At 40.0% G+C, this 13252-nt stretch overlaps 1 protein-coding gene across 1 annotated transcript; it reads left to right on the forward strand.

Moving 5' to 3' along the window:
* Nucleotides 1–293: 293 nt before the first annotated feature.
* LOC130090782 (bile salt-activated lipase-like) lies at nt 294–9356 on the forward strand. Its single transcript, XM_056258342.1, has 11 exons — nt 294–359; nt 2547–2694; nt 2824–2943; nt 3291–3488; nt 4284–4414; nt 4740–4847; nt 5188–5302; nt 5653–5839; nt 6819–7022; nt 7110–7307; nt 9095–9356. Exons 1-11 carry the CDS (start codon nt 294–296, stop codon nt 9276–9278), a joined length of 1659 nt encoding a protein of 552 aa, XP_056114317.1. The 3' UTR covers nt 9279–9356.
* The last annotated feature ends 3896 nt before the right edge of the window (nt 9357–13252 follow it).

Raw genomic sequence — 13252 nt, forward strand, 5'->3', positions numbered from 1 at the left:
GCTTTAGTTGGCAAAAGTCTTTGCCATTATTCTGCAAGGTGGCACAAATGTTTTATTATTAATATTTCTCTATAATGGAAAAAGAAATGTGTTTCCGTGAGAGTTTAACACAACTGCACACGTGTTGTCCAGTTACTAGATGGACTGTGTAATCTAGTATATTTTGGGGTTAGATATGGGCCATATCTTTTGGGGTAAGATATGGCTTTGTAACACCTGGGAATGAAGAGAGATATGATTTGAGTTTATAAAAGCGGACAGAATTCCCTTCAGTGCCACACTTGCAGCCACTGATGATGGCGATGCTGGGAGTTTTCATCTCTGTTGCCCTCATCCTGGGGACAGCAAATGCAGCTTCTGTAAGTTATGATATGCTTAAATATTATCATGCTTAACAGTTCATTGTGTTTATGTATTAGGTAAGGAATAATTGACGACGAATTGAGATGGTAATGCGGTTACACCTCGGGTGTGCATTATTTTAGCGGGAAACGCTCTTGTGGAATTTCTTACGCATCTAATCCCAAACCTCCGTTGCTAATTCCAAAAGGTGATTCTAGCACTAGTAACGGAGATTTCAGACACTTAAAGGCACATTATGCAGAAATTGTGTTTTAGTCAAACAGTGACCCCTATAGTCGCTGTGGAACACTTACACTGTCGTAAATAGCTATCTAGACATATGTGGACATTTTTGGACTGGTCTAATTATCAACAATGGATGAATGAACAGCATCGTAAAAAAAATGGCATACTACAAGCAAGCGCAACAACATAGAACGCAATCAAGTTTAGAAATAAGAGATTTAGGCTACTTAATCCATCAACAAGATCGCCAGGTCAGCATCGCGGTTGAATCCAGTGCTGCTTTTTAGCTCGCGCCAACTAGTGAAAGCCCGACCGAGTGGAACTGTCACAAGGAAATAGTCAAAGGATTCAGTTGCGAGTAAACAGTAATTTATTGAGCACAATAGTAGATATCCGTGTGGGTCAAAATGGAAGCAGACAGAAGAAGACTCAGGCTCGGCAACGCAGGGACGCAGTGGGCAGACACAGATGCAGGAACAGGTTGAAATTCCTCCGGGAAAATCTCAGGAAACCACAGGAGTGGAATGCAGGAGAACACGGCGAGTAGAACCTTGGTAGCCTCAACAACCAACTGACAAAGACAGGACGAGGTAACAAACAATATATCGGACATCCTCATTCAAAACAGCTGGCGCTGATCAGCTCATCAGCCGCGCCCGCCCTCGCGCTCACTAACACAACACGCACACACATAGCGAGGGCGAATCAGGGACTCTTTTCCGGTTCCTCACGCGGTCAGATTCTCTTTTCCTTTTCCAAGTCTCTTCCGACCGCGTTTTCTTTGCTTTTTCCATCGTCAAGTATCACGTCTGAAATGCGCGCAAGTGTCTTCGTGCTTCATATGTGGTTGTTGATGTGTGTGACGTCGTTGCCGTAAAGCAAGTCGTGATTCTCGCGAGATTTGTCGGGGGCGCTCCTCTCAAACTTGCATTGCTGGTTTTTCCAGCGGCGACCCCGCCAAGCTTTATTACTAGGATGATTCGCCCCACTATGAGTTTGTTTACCACCGAAATGACTTTGAAGCTGTTATATTAAGGTACAATTCTTGCATAGTGTGCCTTTAATGCTGTTATGAGAGAGAGAGACCGTAGTCTTTTTGAATTACCTGAATCTGCGTTTCAATGTTCGTCAATAGTGTTCGGCAGCAGCGTCTCTACTCCAAGAAGAGCTCTGTTGATACATCGCTAGTAAGAAACATCATGTTGCTTTTAAGTTGTTAAACTTTTTTACTGATAAAATCGTCAGAGCAGCGCTGACAACACGTTTATCTGCGGGTGTGTATCCGTACTGTATGTGTGTGCTTTTGAGTGGGAGAGAGAGTGGGAGAAAGATAGTAGCCTATAGTTTAATTATGAAGTTATTATGAAGTATTATATTAATAAGAAATAATCAAGTCTGTTAATTAAGATTGTATCTATTTTAACTTTAATATGTAGCCCCATAAGGGAACATGATAAAAAACTTTTACTTTTCCCAGAGAAATTCTGCATTTGCAAACAAACGCAAAAGTTTTAGTAGAGAACAAAAAAAAAAGCACTGAAATATAACGTTTCCTTCCATCTCGTATTTTCCCCCATTATCAATTAAAATAGATATAATTTTAATTAATTTACTTTATTATTTGTTCTTTAGCAATATAACTTTACCTTAATTATTAAGCTAAACAAATAAATGTACATAAACATAATGAAGTGTTAGGCCTCAGCATAATAGCCTATGTTAAACATAAATATAACTTTTAAGCATAACGCAATATTATCAATAATAAAAAATGTGATCCTATCACATTTATTTTAACTTGGTATTTTAAGTAAAAATCAAAACCTGATACTATAGAAACGTTTTTTTGTATTTTATGGTTTTCCTGCAAAAAGAATTACATACAATGTGGCAAAAATGCTCAAAATACTATGCTGTGCTGCAATTTCTAACCAAATTTAATTGTGAACATGTTGCAGCTGGGATCTGTGTACACAGAGGGAGGGATGGTACAGGGAAAGAGTCGTAGTGTTGGACTCTTCCGCTATGTGGACGTGTTCAAGGGAATTCCTTTCGCTGCTCAACCTGGCAGATTGGCGAAGCCGGTTCCTCACCCAGGCTGGGATGGTGTGTATACCTGTCTGTCGTGCAAGCTTGTCTAGACCTTTTTAGGCACTGATTACCAGGCCTAGCTGGGGTCTAAAATAAGTGAGTGAGTGTATTAACAGCTTACTCTTGCTGACTCTACCTGCACAGGCGTCCTGAAAGCCACTGAGTATGCAAATAGGTGTATGCAGCTCAATATTCTCGGTAAAGAAGTCTTGGGCAGTGAGGACTGTCTCTACCTGAACATCTGGGTCCCTCACGGAAGTTCCGGTAACGCAAACCTGTTCTAATTCACAAGACAAAAAAAGTATGTTAAAGGGATCGTTTACCAAAAAAAATAAAATGCTGTGATCATTTACTCAACCTCATGTAATTCCAAACTTGTATGACCTGCGCACAACATTTTTGTCCATACAATGAAAGTCAATGGGGTCCAATGTTGTTTTGCAGTGTTTGTTGACAGAATTTTCATTTTTGATGAACTAGAGAACAACATTTTAACAAATATGTAGTCATATTTGAGTGACCTAGCCCTTTAAGAATAACATTTTAAGGTACAAATATGTAGTCAAATGTATAAATGTATCCTGTCTGGGTTGAAACCTCCTTTTTTGCAGTGTCTACCAATTTGCCTGTTATGGTGTTCATCTATGGTGGTGGCTTCCTGATGGGTGGTGGGATGGGTGCAAACTTCTTGAACAACTACCTTTATGATGGACAGGAGATTGCAGACAGAGGAAATGTCATCGTGGTGACGTTCAACTACCGTGTCGGAGCCCTCGGATTCCTCAGCAGCGGAGATGCTGACGCACCTGGTAAATTTCATTTGAATAGAAGTCATACAAATATGATACATCACGGTAGGGAAAAAATGCAGCCTAAAGGGGAACAAACTCCCTAAGGGTAAAAAAACAGTTCCAATGCTTTTGCAAGCGAACAGATTTTTTGGGGGACCAAATTATTATTATTTTTACTGTATGCAAAGTGCAAACATTTTTTGGAAAGAATGCAAAAGCACTGATATATAATTTATATATATATATATATATATATATATATATATATATATGTATATATAAAACTGATCCAGGATAACAATATATTTATCCAAGCGGCAAAGGCTAGGATGTCAAATAATCGTCTAGCGAATCTGTTTGGCAAAAGTATATTTGGAAGACCTAAAATCAAAGACAAGGGGTCCAACTGTAAATCTACTCCAAACATTCGACTCATATATTGAACAAATTTTGAACAGTAAATCCTAATTACAGAACAATCCCAAATGCAATGAATATAGTGTCCCACTTCCACCTTACATTTTAGACAATGCAGAATTGCTTGGGTCAAATTTACTTCTAAGGAACGGTGTGATGTGCATTTTATGTGCAATCCTGAGCTGAATAGATCTGACCCTGTTGCAAACAGAGATCTTATTCACCTGACTCCAGACCCGCTCCCAATCCTCCTCTGTTATAGTCAATTGTAACCATAATCTTAGGCGGTCTTACATGTTCACCACTTCATATAAGCAAAGGACGTTATAAAAGCAAGAGATCTGCTTACAATTGATTGTGATCTTGATGATGATCTGAGCATGTCCTGGTCGATAGGAAACTATGGCCTGTGGGATCAGCACGCCGCTATCGCTTGGGTACACAGGAACATCAGAGCTTTCGGTGGTAATCCAGACAACATCACTCTCTTTGGCGAGTCAGCAGGTGGAGCCAGCGTAAACTTCCAGGTGCTTCATAAAAAAAAAAACTAAAAAAACATTCTGCTTGCAGGCTTATGTATTACATTTTAATGAGTGGGCGTACATGTGCTGGTCTGGCTATATTTGCTAGGACGAGGTCATTTTTGAAAATGTCTTCACAATAATGCAAACTGTTGAAGTAGCCCTCGTTATTTGAAGGGCTCATAATTTGGCTAAATAATGTTTTCACTTTAAATCTAATGGCAACAGGTTTGCGTGATGGCTTGGTTTATTATTGGTATGAAAACCATAAGAGGTCCTCCGTAATAAAGGTTAAAGGTCTAAGGTCTGTTGTGTGTCCCATCCTGCACAGATTCTTTCCCCTAAAAACAAGGGCCTGGTCCGCAGAGCTATCTCACAGAGTGGTGTTGCTCTTTGTCCCTGGGCCGTCAACAGAAATCCACGACAATCTGCTGAGAAGGTGAGCATCGTCTTCATGAATGTCCCACATTGCTGAATACTCATTATAAAACAGACCTAGTGCATTGTGTACAGTACTAGCATTTAATATACAGTGGTCCCAAAATCCTTCGGGGTTTGTTTACTCTCATTCCCAACCTTTTGCGAAACACTTTACTGTAGGCTACACTTGCCAGTGTTTACTTAGTGAAATCACCTGTTCTGTTTCTCATACAGACTGGCATTCCAATAATTTTTGTCAGTTAATAATTAATGAATAGATATCACAACTTGGTTTATTTCTAAAGGTACAATTATTTCTTCAAAACTATATGGGTAAAAATGTGTGTGTGCACCTTTAGATCGCAAAGAAGGTAGGATGTCCCACTGATAGCAAGATGGTGGCTTGTCTGAAGATGACAGATCCAAAGACTGTTACTCTTGCTGGGAATGTGGACTTCAGTGCATCTCCTAGTGGTAAGAATATTCAAGAGTGGCTGCTTGTGTTTTAGCCCTTTACATGCTTTCTATAGCAATAGTTGAACCAAAATTCAGTCATCTTTTACTCACTCTCATGTCGTTCCAAATCTGCATGACTAGTCGTTCTTTTCTATATAATTACAAAGAATGGGAATATCAGTGAACAATTACAAAGAATGGGAATACCAGTGAACAAGTCAGTGTATAAAAGTCATGCAGGGTTGGAAAGACATGAAGGTGAGTAAATGATGACATAATAACTGTCCCTTTAAAATGGTTGCATGCGTTGCATTTACTGTGGTTTTAATCAGCAAAGTCAAAAGATCATATCTGACTATCTTTTCCAGATCCCATTGTGCACAAACTGGCTCTGTCCCCCGTCATCGATGGTGACTTCATCCCCGGTGAGCCTGAAACCCTTTTCCAAAATGCTGCTGACATTGACTACATCGCTGGAGTCAATGACATGGACGGCCACCTCTTTGCTAGCATTGATATCCCCTCTATCAACAATGCTCTGGAGTCCACCCCTGTGTAAGTGTGCTACATCAAAGAGTCATCTGGAATCATTTTGACAATTTTTAAAGACCCCATAAAATCAGAGACATGGCTTTGGTTTATGTATGTTAGCTTTGAGGCCATAGTGTACTATTTAACGTTAAAAGTTGGCAAAAGTAAGCTTAAGCAGACCCATACTTAAATTTTTTTGTGCCCCAATATATTTCAAACATATGCTTAATATAAAAATAAATTTATAAAAGAAGAAGAAGTAGTGCAGCTAAAGGAATATACTTTTCAAATAAAAAAAAAGGAATTTTTGGGACCAAAAATTGATGCACCTCTTGATGGAAAGAACATCACAACATTTATTTCCATCAAGAGGTGTCTCCCAAAAAAGTCGCAGTTCGGATTGAAATAGGAAAATGCGTTAAGAGTCTATGGATCATTATTCAAGTGATTATTATGGAGTTCGAGCTTTTCATTTCTTCCTACATGGTTGTTTAAGAAATGAAAAGCTACACACTCCATAATAATCACTTGAATAATGATCCATAGACTCTTAACGCATTTTCCTATTTCAATCCGAACTGCGACTTTTTTGGGAGGCCGGGCAGGATATTATTACAATTTAAAATAACTGTTTTATATTTTAATATATTTTAAAATGTAATTTATTTCTGTTATGGCAAAGCACAATTTTCAGCATCATTACTCCAGGCTTCAGTGTCACATGATTTGTCAGAGATCATTCTAATATTCTTAATTTGCTGCTTAAGATACATTTTATATTATTATAAATGTTTTACGGTATGGGAATATACACATTTAAAAAAAAATATTTTTGTTTTCTGTAAAAACAGTGATGTAAGCTAAAGGCAACTGGCCTTTCAACAAAGAGACAAACCGATGTGTCCTATGCAGAAAAACTGCACCTGTCTAGTCGTTTCATGGGGCCTTTTAATAATCCAAACAACGGCATAATTAAAAAAAAACTGTTATTGATTTATAACAGGGCAGATGTCAGGGCTCTCTCGATTTCACTGTCTGAAGCTAGAGGACAAGACGCTGGTGTCGCAACTTATCAGGAGTACACGGTCAATTGGGGTAGTAGCCCTAGTGATAAGGATATTAAGAAAACAATTGTGGACATTGAGACGGACTACATCTTCCTGGTGCCAACCCAAGCAACCCTGTACCTCCACACTGACCAGGCCAAGTAAGCTGACTTCATCTTCTTATTTACTGACCTCTAAAGTGTGAACTGAAAAGTAGAAACCTTAAAACAACCTTTTTTCTCCATCAGATCTGCACGAACCTACTCCTACCTGTTCACAGAGCCCTCTCGCATCCCTGTCTACCCACTCTGGATGGGTGCCGATCACGCTGAAGACCTGCAGTTTGTGTTTGGGAAGCCGTTCGAGACTCCTTTGGGCTACTTTCCTCGCCATCGTGACGTCTCCAAATACATGATCGCCTACTGGACCAATTTTGCTCAAACTGGGTATAAACCTAAAAATACTTCCAATATTAAAATACTTTATCTTATTCTACTTTAATGTGTAGAGTCAACAGTAATAATTAAATTATATTAGTGCTGTCAAATCAATAAAAAAAAATTAACTAGATTAATCACATTTCTTCTGATTAATCATGATTAAAAACGTTACGTTTTTGATATGTTTTATAATGTAGTAATTTCACAGTTAATCTCCAAATTAATGTAGAAATAAAAAAGACAGTGTATTTTAAATACTTGTTTAATGGCATCTTTTAATAAATGATATCACTGATACTAATACTGCTACTGATGTCTCAATGAAATTGATTTGAAACATTATAGCCATTCAATATTACAGTGTAATTGAAATCTATCACTTTTTTATATTTATTAGGCTTCAAAAAATTTTTTAATTTAAGTGAACTTAAAACAATCCTCACATAAACCCATAGTAAATGTCATATTTACCTGTGCTCTTCCTGTCTAACAGGTAGGAAATATACAGAAATTGAATAAAGTTAGCAAACAATCTGCACTGCATAAATTATAAATTAAAAATAGACTAATCCTTATTAAAGCTACAAAAGTTCTTAAGTCATGAGCAGTGAGTAATTTTCTGTTACCTTTGTTCTTTGATCAACATTAATAACTCGATTCTGGTGCGCTGTCTGTGCGCAAGATATTGCCGTGCGTCTTTCTGTGCGTCATGTGTCTGTCACATAGACATAAATAGGGCATTCTTTTTGTCTTGTCGCGCTTGAATGGTTTAAAGGAATTTGCATGAATAAGAGTGTGATCAAATAATGTAACGCTAGCCAAAGGATGACAGAAAAAACGGATGCTGCATTAATTGCTTTAAATATTTTTAACGCGTTAAACTAAAAATAACATATATATAATATAAGAGTATGTTACTTGGCCTATCTATAGTTGTGCAATTCCATTTGCTGCCAATATTGAAAATAGGAGAAATGGAGATACTATTATAGTTTTTTTTCTCTCTTTTTTTTTGTATTTTTCATTTAATGTTAATTTCAGTTAAAGTTAGTCCCCTAAAGGGACATGGCGATGGAAAAAAATTAGATGGGAGGAAAAAATGTATTTCAAAACTTTTGTGTTCCCCCGAGAAACAAGTCAAACGTTTTGCAAGCAGACGCAAAGTTTCTCGGGGGAACGCAAACATTTTGTGAGCGAACACAGAGTTTCACACAGAGTGATGTAACGCGAAACATTTGAGAGAGAGAGCGGAAAAGCATTGAAATATAATTGTTCCTCCCATCTCATATTTTTTAGGTGCTCTGTTAATTTAATTGTGTTTTTTTGTAATTTGTATTAGTTAGTTTTTTTTTTTAATGTCTGTATAGTTCAGGGGTGTCCAAACCTGCTCCTGGAGGTCCACTGTCCTGTAGAGTTTAGTTCCAACCCCAATTAAACACACCTGAACCAGCTAATCAAATTATAACTATTTTAGTTTAGTTTATTTATATAGCACAATAAAACAACAGTCACACAATGTTCAAGACGAGAAATAGGAATAACTAGGCAGAATAAAAAAACTTCCTGGCAGGTGTGTTGAGGCAATTTGGAGCTAAACTCTGCAGGACGGCGGCCCTCCAGGAGCAGGTTTTGACACCCCTGGAATAGTTTTTATTAATATTAATTCAGTTTTAGTTTGTTATTTAATTTGTAATTTAAAATATTGTTTAATTGTTTTAGTTAAGTATAACAACCCTTGTGCCACTTGTGGTGCATAATGATAGCTAAAATGTCTCTTTCTCTCTCCCTCACAGTGACCCTAACAAAGGTGAGTCCAGTGTTCCTGTAGCCTGGCCCGAGTTCGCCGGCACTGGCCATAAGTACCTAGACATCCACAGCAGTATGAACAAGAACAGTGTGAAGCAGATGTTGAGAACGCGCATGGTTTACTACTGGACTACTGTCTTTGCCAGCTACCCGTCTGTCCAGAAGAGCTGAGCACTGCTAACCTGACCACAGAATCATTTAGCAGTTAATATCATGCTAAGATTCATGCAATAAACAAAATATAAGATGATCAAAACCAGTTTTTATTTATTTATTTGCCATGACATGAAAATAATGCTGTTTGGTGCTCCAGTTAGATGAGAGAAAGTTTACGAAGACAACATTTTCTATCAGTTAAACGTCAATTCTAAGAGATAACTCTAGAACTGTTCCACTACATCACGTGTGTCAAACTCCACTACTGGAGGGCCACTGTCCTGCAGAGTTTAGCTCCAAAACACTTGCCTGGAAGTTTCTAGTAATCCTGAAGACCTTGATTAGCTGGTTCAGGTAAGGGTTGGAGCTGAACAGTGGCCCTCCAGGGCTGCGTTTAACTCCATTACACTCGTGAACTTCCCTCAGCACTTCCCCTCGGGGGAATCCCCATCGCCGCTTTGAAGTGCGTTCAACTTCGTCAAGTGAATGAGGGAAGTTTATTTGGACAGACCCTAGACCCCTCTATTTTGACAGAGGGAGCGAGTCTACTCAATATGTACACTTCAGGCAGATCCATAGACCACAATACAACATGATTGTGACATCACAGCACAGCAGATCGCAACTTAGATTCCAAGTGATCAAGGGCTCAGGGTGTTCCATTTAAACACATTGCAAGGGTTCCACCAGTAGTGGGCACTCGTGCAACCAAAGCAATGATCCGAGTGAACAAGACGGAGGGAAGTTAGGAAGGGCATAAAAAATTGGACTTAAACGCAGCCTATGAACTAAATTGACACCCCTGCACTAGTCTACATTAATGCAGTTATAGTGATATTATTGAGAAATGTGAAGACTGTTTGTTCCTTTGGCATGGTCACATAATCCTAAACAGCCACTGCAATAACACCAGATAGAAAAAAGATTGGCGCTAGTGTTACCCTTTATTGCTAAATTTAGTCAGGACGTCACTGGAAAAGAGGCCACTACCAGGCCAGCTGGAACAAAACATGGATATATTATACATGTAGGACAGAAAACGACTCGGTTACTAACGTAACCTCGGTTCCCTGAGAGGAGGGAACGAGTATTGCGTAAGTAGCTTACGCTATGGGAAAACTCCTTTTCTCGAGAAATATTGAAGTCTTTATGTAAAACGCATTGCAGCTGCACAGCATACAGCAATGAGCGAGGCAGCTCGGTCATTGGCTGTGCTGCGGCAACTGCACGAACCTATGACGGGGCGACTCTGAACCCGCTTCCAATGAGCGTGCTTCGCGCCCGCGCGCGTCAGAGCCCGCCAAGATGGGCGTGGCCAAGGGCTATATATTGGGTGCCCCGTCGTCTGAGTTCTTTAGGTTTAATCGACTGAAGCGAACTGACCAAGCACAAGCAGGGCAGCTTACGCAATACTCGTTCCCTCCTCTCAGGGAACCGAGGTTACGTTAGTAACCGAGTCGTTCCCTTTCGAGAGGTTCCTCCTATTGCGTAAGTAGCTTACGCTATGGGAACACCATGTAAAACGCTGTGCGTGCTGACTTCGCTCTATTAAGCCGGAGGCAGATGCCTGAGCCGTTAAGCAAAGTAATTATCCAACGAGCCGGCCGAAGGCGGGCTTTATAAGGGACAATGTGGAACGGCCCAATGGGCGTCCAGAGGAAAACGCACAAGCACATTTTTTATGTACTGATATGCATGAAAAACCCTCTAAGTCAGTCAGAGACAGACCCTATAAGGGAGGAGATAATGCATAGTTAGACCGACAGTATGTTGGAGTGCAATGAGGGGACCTGTAGGTTATAAAACCTGATAAATGTTGACGGTGAGGCCCAGCCTGCTGCCGCACAAATATCTTGAATGGGTATCCCACTCGACCACGCCCACGAGGAGGTCATGCCTCTCGTAGAGTGAGGTCTGATGCCCAAAGGGCACTGAAGGCCCTTGGCTTCATAAGCCAGCGCTATAGCATCAACTATCCAGCGCGATATTCTCTGCTTTGAAACAGCGAGACCTTTGGTGCGGCCGCCAAAGCATCCGAACAATTGCTCTGCCTGTCTGAACAGGGCAGAACGTTCCAAATATACTCTAAGCGCCCTGACCGGGCAGAGTAAATTAGCGTCGCTTTCGTCTGCTGGAGACGATAGCGCGGCCAGAGATATCACCTGTGCTCTGAAGGGTGTAGAGAGCACCTTAGGAATATACCCGTGTTTTGGCCTGAGGACAACTCAGCTGTCGTTAGGTCCAAACTCCAGGCAGGCAGCCCTTGATGACAGCGCGTGCAGGTCGCCCACTCTCTTGACCGAGGCGAGAGCCAGCAAGAGAGCAGTTTTGAGCGAGAGCTGTTTAAGGTGCACAGTTCGGAGGGGTTCGAACGGGGCACTTTTGAGTGCGTCCAGGACCGTGGCCAGGTCCCAGATCGGCACTGCGGGGGGGCGTGGGGGATTTATTCTCCTGGCGCCCCTCAGGAAACAAACAACTAGGTAGTTTTTTCCTAGTGTGCGTCCTTCTACAGCAGGGGTGGGGAACCTTTTTCCTATCAAGGGCCATTTACAATTTTTAAACATTCTTTAAGGGCCATTGTAATGAGGTTCAGTCTTCAGTGTTTGGAAGGAAGAAGAGAGGTTCGGCGTGACTGGGACTCGTACGTTTTATTCAGAGGTTTAGTGGTAAAAAAAGAGGTGGGTAAACTATAAATTCTGGTGGACCACATCCTGATGACATTGCTATAGGCAGGGCTCGAGATTAAGCCTTTCATACGCTTGTCAAAAAAGTTTCTCGTCCGATTTTTTTATTTATTTATTTATTCTGAAACAATATTCTCATCAGTGTTCAATTAGCTTTGATATTTAAATCGGCATATTGTAATACTTGCACCTTTAAAGGGCATCCCCTCCCCCAATATTATTAAATGTATGCTTCATCTTTCATTTTAAATTCCTAAATTTGATCAATAAATTAAATTATTTCGAATAATAAGACACTATAGGGCTGATCAAATTAAATCATTTACACTGAAAAATTACAATTGCATAAAATAATGTTATGAAATAGATTTAAATTTACAAATTAGAAACGTTGGAAAGAATGATCTACTTTTAAACATAACACAAACCGCCAGTAGGTGGCGGCAGGCGACCGTCTTAATGAGTGAGTCATTGATTCATTCATGATTCAAACGATTTGTTCAAACGGCTGATTCATTCAAGATTGAGACAGATGTTTATGAATGGGTCATTGAATCTTTGACTCAATCGATTCGTTCAAAACGCTGAATCATTCAGTAATGAAAACAGTGAGTGTTCCTGTGAGATGCCCCGTGGTTCTGCTGTGATTTTTGTTTGGAACTATTTTCGCTGCTGAAACAGAACAAAAACAGCCAATATTGCATCTAAAATGTAAGTGACTTAATTTTAACTGTTTATTGAACTGTTGTTGGAAATTAATGTCACATTTTCAATCGTGATGGTGTTCAGGAAAAATAATTGAGGTTGCTTAACATATGTTAAAAATATAAAAACTCCACATTTAGATTTTTATAGGCAGTATGTTGTTAACTGAGTGTGTGTGTGCGCTTAGTGTAGATTTCTGCTCGAGAGGCTGCGCGAGCGTCAACAGCGCAACCGTCAGTAATAGTCAACAACACTGACAGTAATGCAGCGCAATATGAAGAGTTCGTCTTAGGTTTAACAACCTATGAAACTAATAATTAACAATATGAAACTAAAACGACATAGCTTAATTTATAGCTATTTAGGCCCTGTCCACACGGACACGGGTATTTTTATAACCGTGACTTTTTTTACGCGGTTCGGCCGTTCGTCCACACGAAAACGCACTGAAACCGAACATTTTTGAAAACCCCTGCCAAGGTGAGGATTTTCAGAAACGCCGGTTACAGTGTTGTCGGGTAGACAGTGAAACCGGGGTTTTTGCCTTGCGACGTCAGAGTTTGCGCCGTTATCCGCTGTGTTTGACGTCAGATTTGCGCT

This window comes from Rhinichthys klamathensis, unplaced genomic scaffold (genome assembly GCF_029890125.1).
Source record: "Rhinichthys klamathensis goyatoka isolate OS25496 unplaced genomic scaffold, OSU_Roscu_1.1 h1tg000150l_1, whole genome shotgun sequence".
Taxonomy (NCBI): domain Eukaryota; kingdom Metazoa; phylum Chordata; class Actinopteri; order Cypriniformes; family Leuciscidae; genus Rhinichthys; species Rhinichthys klamathensis.

What these genes read in the sequence shown, in the direction of transcription:
- LOC130090782 (XM_056258342.1), top strand. Translation starts at nt 294, where the DNA reads ATGATGGCGATGCTGGGAGTTTTCATCTCTGTTGCCCTCATCCTGGGG. An exon ending in GGTCCCTCACGGAAGTTCCG is followed by an intron (nt 2,944 to 3,290) that starts GTAACGCAAACC and finishes CCTTTTTTGCAG; the next exon opens with TGTCTACCAATTTGCCTGTT. An exon ending in GCTCTGGAGTCCACCCCTGT is followed by an intron (nt 5,840 to 6,818) that starts GTAAGTGTGCTA and finishes GATTTATAACAG; the next exon opens with GGCAGATGTCAGGGCTCTCT.